Source organism: Frankliniella occidentalis, unplaced genomic scaffold (genome assembly GCF_000697945.3).
Source record: "Frankliniella occidentalis isolate FOCC.00 unplaced genomic scaffold, Focc_3.1 Scaffold11, whole genome shotgun sequence".
Lineage (NCBI taxonomy): Eukaryota > Metazoa > Arthropoda > Insecta > Thysanoptera > Thripidae > Frankliniella > Frankliniella occidentalis.
Window position 1 is genome coordinate 2680254 of NW_026267141.1, and position 7792 is coordinate 2688045.

At 45.6% G+C, this 7792-nt stretch overlaps 1 protein-coding gene across 2 annotated transcripts in view; it reads right to left on the minus strand.

Annotated features, from left to right (window-relative positions):
* LOC113216618 (adenomatous polyposis coli protein) overlaps positions 1-7792 on the minus strand; it is a 65328-nt gene that overhangs the window by 51725 nt on the left and 5811 nt on the right. Inside the window, exons 1-2 of one of the 2 annotated variants that reach the window (XM_052277637.1) lie at positions 7385-7691; positions 2981-3032 (exon numbers count right to left, since the gene is read on the minus strand). Coding sequence is in view for 1 of the 2 variants with exons in the window: in XM_052277633.1 (XP_052133593.1) it covers positions 2981-3032 (52 nt within the window). In the remaining variant the exon portion in view is untranslated. Of the gene's footprint in view, positions 1-2980; positions 3033-7384; positions 7692-7792 lie in introns of those variants that run through there. The other variant, XM_052277633.1, reaches the window with a different exon arrangement.

Below are 7792 nucleotides of genomic sequence, written 5' to 3' on the forward strand. Positions count from 1 at the left end.
ACATAGGCCGCCCGCCCAACACGCCTGTGAGACGGGTCGGCCTACGCGGAAGATCGCAGGGGCACAGGGGCAACATAGGCCGCCTGCCCGACACACCTGTGCGACGGGCCGGCCTAACCGAGACTTCGCAGGGGCACAGGGCGGGGGCAGGCATGAGAGTAACACTGTAGCGCTCCCAGACCTGCCCGCCAACCACTTCCGCGAGCCGGCACTCGCGGCGTGGCAGAGCGTGGCGTCACCCAAATAGGTGCGTGAGCTGGGGCGGGGCCGAGCGGAAGGCGTTAACCCCGCCGACGGCCTTCGCTCCGCTGAACCGCAGCGCCACCCCGTCTTAATCCAACTTTATCCTCGGGGCTGGGCGGCAGCGCGCGCGCTCACTCACTACCGACACGATACCATTTCACCCGAAAAATGTCACGCGGGACAAGGGAAAGTAGATAAGGTGATGACAGCAGCAGAGCATTCCTGTGAGTTCACCATAAAAGTTCATTCTCTACACAATAAACCTTTTGCATTCTTGTTCATAGACAGACATGCCTTATTTTCAGAATCCATAAGGTTTCATGCATAGTTCAGTACAACTAAATGCAAAGTTTATGCACAATTTGTACATGCATGAAAAGTGTGCATACTTGGGGCTGTTTGCAATTCTGCATGCTTACGAAAGACGAATACATAAGGGCAGAAGGACCTTCCTTAAAGATAGTGACAGTGACGTGTGACATTAAGTTTGAGACGTTGCAGCTATGCCTGTCTGCACAGTCAAAACGTTACGAAGCAAGATGCTAAATCCTTTGTACCTTCGTACCTACGATTGATATCTTGACCGGAGGATCGCGCTTCAGTACCCGCTACTCAAACCCAGAGCGCGCGGTTTTCGGAGCGCGGAGTGTCTCCGGGATAGCTCAAGCCACAGCGGGGCGTTCCAGTCTGCCGGGCATCACCGCAAACACGGGGCGGGGCGGGGCGGGGCGGGGCGCGAGGTGCCTACTTCCCCGACACGCGCTTCGAGCACGGATGGATATTATTGACAGACAGTCTGCGCTGCGCTGCCCCAATGTTGCAGCCGGAGCCGCCGCCCCCCCCCCACCCCTATTACTTTTAACCCGAGGAAAGAAAGGTACACACACCCTGCACGGTGCTCACTTTATTTGGAGTGTCGCCACAACAAGAAACAAGATAGTTCACGGATTACGTTTCCCCAGTTCCAGTTTCCCTCTCTGACCAGAGGCACCTTTGCACAAAAGTGCTGAAGGATTTACATTAGGGATGTATTTTTACGGTAAAATTAAAATTTGGCGGTAATTTACGTAAAATACCGTTAATTACGGTAAAATACGGTAAAATTGGTAAAATTCGTTTTTTGGTGTTTTATGACCAAATGCAATGTTTTCATTGAAAATATGACGTTTTCTGGTGCGTTATAACGAAATATTAGCAATTAAGAATAGGAGAAACATTGATTTTTGACGTTTTTTAGCCCACGCTTCTGCTTTTAAAAGTTATCCAAACGTCCTGGTGCGTGGAGTCCCTGACTGCCATTATTTGGGGTGTACTCTGTACTCCTGGCGTACTCCGGGGGACTCCAGGTGTACTTCAGATGTATACTTCGGGTACTTAACACTCAGCCTGTGTCGCCCAAAGTTTTGAGTCTTGACTTCCCTATCTGATGTCGCTCGGTCCTATACTGAAAGGAAGTCATACCGAGGTACTAATTTTTTGTCGCCCCTTGTCAGTAATTATGTTAGGTTTCTGCGTTGCAGGAATAATGTCAGAAAAAACGTTATCACATACACGTGGTAATTTATTTTTACAAACTAAGAAATTAGCATATTAGGAGTATACATATTGAACGAAACGGTGCGGCGAAATTGACAAATTGATCAGTAACTCCTACTGCTGAAAATTCTTACGTTTTTGACTGACAAAAATTATCAGTACAGGTCTGAGAGTGTAGACACTTGGACTGGTATCGTGATCGTAGAGGTCACTACTCAACAGTGTACGTGGAATATACACAGATTCATCTGCGTTTTTGCGGTAACTTTGCTTATCGAAGTTGTTTTTGAAAATTACCAACAATACCAATTTTACCGGGGTTTGTGTAAATTACCGTAATTTACCGGTATTTTACCGTAATGTACGGGTAACATTACCGATGCGTACATCCCTAATTTACATCACAAAAGTACTGCACGATAAAAAATAATAACAAAGAGTTTCCATAGAGAGCCACTGTGAAAAGAAATATATGTGTCGACCTGGAAACAAAGCAGTAGGTGGCTTTTCACAACTCACCTTTCACGCTACATTTTCAAGCCACACGCGAAGTTTAACACCTCCGTGTAGGGAAGGTTACGCAGCTGTGGCGCATTGTTGGAAGACGAGTGGTGCACATATCAAAGCGCTCAGTGGTATAAAGATTGTCGGAGAGAGACGGGGCGTCAGAGAAAGGCGGGCAAGGCTTCCTCCTCGCTCACACCCGCGGTTCCTCGGGCTCTCTCTGTCTCTCTCGCACCCGGAGCGCGGCGCGGCAGCCGAGTCCGTGATTACATGTTGCTTTCTTTCATCTTGTTAACGATTCCCCGCGCACACCTGACCGGACAGCCCGAGAGGCGGCCGGAGAGGCGGCCCGCCGGAACACAACTCACCGGGCCGCCGGGCCGCGTTACCCTGAGCGGGCCGCGACCCACCCACAACTTTTGCGACCTTTCATGGCGCTAAAGTGATAACTTGTTTGTAATTTTGTTTTATTGTCTGCCAAATTCTGACCGATTTTGGCAATTCTTTCTTGCGTTTTAAGTGTTGGCGTCCCCCCTGTTTGTCCAGTCCCCCCTAAAGAAAGAAAATATCAAAGGGCGATTTTTTTGCCCATTTTTATGTACGTTTTCTACAATTCCTCGACAAATTCGATGACAACATTTTGAATCATGAATGGCCGGAAACTGACTGCGTTTGTGTTTGTAATAAGAAGTCTTACCGTGTCTGGCGCAGACCACGATCCGGGCGTAGTATCCGTCTGGGAACCAATACTGGGGGCAGAAAGATAACACACATTTAGCTTTTGGAATAAAAACAAACACCGTGCATATTCTGCATATGACAAGAGCAGTAAAGCGACGGATACATGGTTTCGTTTGTTGCAAACTTCAGGTATATCGCCCTTTTTCAACTTTTAAAAGGGAAAAATCACTGAAATCGGTTTTGTGATACTTTTACTCAATTTTTGCGATAACTGGTGTTTTGCGATTCCCACGCTAATGGGGATGATAACTCCAAAAAATGTGAAACTTTTATCACATTTTTTGGAGTTATCATGCCTTAGCGTGGGAATCGCAAAACACCAGTTATTGCATGGTTTTGTGTTAAAAGTATCGCAAAACTAGACTCAGTGATGTTTTAACGAGATAGTTAGACAGACACCTAGAAGTGGACAAGGACCGGCTTACCGGCTAGTTTTAAATTTAAGCGTGCGTAACAACAGCACTGAGGCTAGCTTGGCGCAAATTATTGTTAGAAAACGTTATCACATTTTTGTTCCAATTATACCGAATTATACAGGTAGGTGTAGGTCTACACACACGCAAAACACCAATTATCGCAAAAAAAGTATCGCACAACGGATTTTAATGAGCGTTCTCATTTTGAAAATTTATGGAAGGTGTGATTTCTGATGCAAAGCAACTTCACTTCAGGGACCTGCTGTAGAATTTAAGTGGGAAAGGACACTTCTGTATCCACATGGATGAAAATTTGTTTCTGAAAATTTGTAACACAAACAACTCTATTTGTGTCTATATTTTAGAGACAAGGCTGCATCCGGTTGAGATGTGCTTAACGCATCCTGGAAACAAACTTGTCCTTCCCCATTTAGAGTGTAGACTTCCTTCTTACAACTTGAGTACGGTCTGGCGCACGATCAGCACTGACTTAAATGTTAGTTCCTTCGAAATGTTTTGTAAGCCGCAATAAGACAGAGATGAAATAGAAGAACAACAGGGCTATAAGTTGTAGTAGGATCTCTTGTTGTCGTTTTTTTTTCAAGGGTAAATATGTTTTAACTCCAGACCTATTTTTAAGATAAAATAAGGAGATACAAACAATGGAAGACTCTCTAAAGTGGATCAGGTTAGACTTGCCAGTTAGCATCCAACAATGGCCAATACCCAAGGGACTCCCCGTATCTCCCCGTCCTCCCAGCAGACACGGCATTGTCCCTGTCAATTAAACAGCAGCAGGAGAGGAAAGTTTGTTTCCATCCGCACTACACAGCACGGTGCCCCGCTCCTCAGTATGGCGACAGTGCGCGGACTTTTACTTTTGTTTCCGACAGTGACGCGGCTGCGTTTGGCCCTCCAACAGCAAGACAGCGTCATGCTTGTCGCTGATAACATGCAATAATCTTTACAACTACAAACGGGAAACAGGGGATTAGGACAGCGATTAGTTTCCGTCGAGAGACCGCTGAAAACCCTCAAAAGGGTATTGTCGCTCTTAGGCTTAGGAGAAACTTAATTGCAATTTTCTCACGGTAAAAATGTTTTTTCTTTCTCTAAATATGAGTTGAATAAGAATACTAAGTACAATTGTAGGAGTCCGTGACGTATTACAGCGAATTAGAAACACACACCGTGAAAAATAGCTGAAGGTTGTCGGGAAAATTTTCTATGAAGCGTGCGTGTCGTAAAATTGCAATTCAGAATTGTAAAATTACAAGCTGTATGCATCGACTTGGAATTCAACGACGAGCAAGATAGGCGTGTCATTCATTTTTTACATTTTTTGTTAATATTATTTACAAAATACATCGTAAGTTACGACGATAATTTTTACAGTGCAAAAACACTATCTTTTATTCAAACAAATTTAAGTAAATTAAATAGTTTGCATAAATTTCTCCGTTGCTTTGAACACTTTTATGCATTTATTTGTACGAAATCGTAGACTTTTGCGCACAAATTTGTACGAAGCGAAACGTGTTTAACTTAGCACGAACTTTTACATGAAAACTTACAAAACAATATAGCGTAATTTTTTCTGGCAGTGATGAACAGGTTTCAATGACACACATTTGCCGTTCAGTTTTGCTAAAATGACATCGTTTCGGCGCACTGTAACGGCGATACAGTAATAAGACAAAGCCAACGAGTGAAAACTGCTGCTAGAGGCAAGGAAAGTCATGCTGACGAAGCTACTTTAATTGAATTGCTCTGCCGGTATGCACACAGCAGCTCCAGTTTCTCCAGATGCGCGCGCCGCAGCCTCCGCGGTCCAGCAGACTGCTAATCCTCCCGGACGCGATTCCGTCAGGATTACCCACTCAACGTTATCTCCTCAAAAACGACAAGAAGCTACTATTTTTTTAGTGTTTTTTTTTCTTTTACTTTGACGAGTCGCCTTTTCTCATATTTAAAGTTCATATAAAGTAATATAGGCAGGAGGACGTGTGTAACGCATCATCCATGGAGGGGATCCATTAAGTGTCTTTCACACATGATCCATAGCAGAGCACATAGAACTCAAAGTCGCCTGCAATAAGTAAGTCATATTTTACTTGATTGCACACTAACTGGATTTGTATCTTCATTTATTTGTAGGAATTTTCAGCCCACATTTCTGCGTTGATTTAAATAATTGTGTGCATTCTGTGCAGTACGAAATCCTGCATTTTTTGAACACAAACATGTCCGAAACGAAAGGTAGATTTAACTTAAAATAAACGTTGGCATAAAAACATACAGATGCATTTAGCGTTGGCGTTGAACTACAGGTTTAAGATCCCATTGTTATCCAAACACTGTCTCTCGGTAATAAAATCAGGCTCAAGGCGACATTCAACAAGTACGTATTGTTTAGTCTTACAGTGTAGAATCAATAACGTCACGTCAAACCCACAAAACAAGGTGAGATACAAAACTCGCCCGTTGAAGATAAGCCCCTCCATCCTCTCCCTCATTCTGTCAATCCATCCTCGAGGACATGGCTTGTACACAATGACTCACGTCACCACGAATACTGAGACAGACAAAGAGCACTGCAAAATAGATAGATAGATAGATAGATAGATAGATAGATAGATAGATAGATAGATAGATAGATAGATAGATAGATTGGACGGAAGCAAAGTGTCCATGATCGATTAGACACATATAGTGCTACCAAACGGCTGTTAACACTTGATGTCCCCACGAGGTCCCATTGAGACATGGACTTTTCTGCTGGAGCTAGGCTTGTGTGTGTTGAGCTCTACTTGAAAGTGCTCGAAATGTCAGTGTGCGCACTCACTGGCTGCTCTGGAAACTCAAGTGTGATACAGACCTACAGTTATAAGTGCAATACCATGAATATCACAATTAAAACTGAAGTACATTCAGTTATACCTGAAGTATATTCTGTTACAACTGTATTACCATACATGTATCACAGTTTTAACTGTGATACTCATGGTATTCCACTTATAACTGTTGGACTATATCACAATTGAGTTTACACAGTGACCGTTCCAAGACAGTTTTTTGACGCCCACTCCGCCCACTTCATGCAAGTGGATGGCCAACGTTCAGCAGAATACTGATCTGATTAGAGACGTATGCAATCAGCTGCAACAGCGGTTTTTCCCCCTTTTTTCAGTCATGTATACTAGGCACTGTCAGACAACAAACACGGTAAAGTTTGACTCGACCAGAGACGGACGCGTTCGAATGATGCCTTCCTCCTTCCTGCTCCGCCCAGCTCTGCCCTTTGGCCGCAGCCCAGAGACTCGCACGCAGCCGAGGCGGGTAGGCGGCCGGAGTGAAGGTTGCGTCGCGGGACAGTATGGGTGGACGTCGACACCCTGACCGTGACCGTGCAAAGCATACAAAACTTACTCAAAGCTTTCAGATTAAAATTTAACAAAAGACGCGAGTACGCGTAGGTTTGCTGCCAAATTTTACCTTGATACATTAACATAGTTTGAATTTGAATGGCAATGTCCCACAGATAATTTTGTAAAATTCTTAGATATTTTTTAAAAACGTTAATGTCAGCAATTTTACTCAGAAAGTAAATTCAATTTGCGTGAAATCATTTTGAGAACATCAGCAGTATAGCAGCAGCTGCAACAACAGAAAAACCAAAAACGAAATGTATACAAAATACATTTTCAAGCAGCTACAAATCGAAACAACACGTGGTACGTAACGTTCAGCACACGGCAGGGTATGGCCGCCTTGACCACTCGCAACACGGCATATCGATCGGGGTCTCCGTGGCTTGAAAACTGGTCGCCTCTCCATCCCCCCACCCCTCTTCCGTCTCATATTGTTTCCCCGTCTCGTTCCCCTTCCTCCTCCCGCCCAATCCGTTGTTGTCCTCTTTGAAAAGGGTCGCTCTGCCGAATTACCTTCCGTCCGAAGCAGACGAGACTGCCTTCCTGCCGGGAGCGGCTATAGGGCGCACCACCGCTGCACACTGCACAGTGCACTTGCAGCGGGCGGCAGCGGGCCCCCAAAGGACTCCGAGCAGGTCGCACGTGCTACAAGCACCACGACGAATTCACAACAATTTTCACGCGCACTTCACTGACACACGCTTTCGCGAACGCTCGTACAGGTGCACGCGCGAACACCAACGCACACGAACACACACACACACACTCACAAACACACACTCACAAACACGCGCGGCGCGCACGGACGTGCCGCCGGGGCCCTGGCCACAGTCTGACTGATGGCAGTCTGATCGGCGCGGGGCTGCCGCGGCGGGGCGCGGCGGGGCGCGGCGGGGCGCGGCGGGGCGCGGCGGGGCGGGG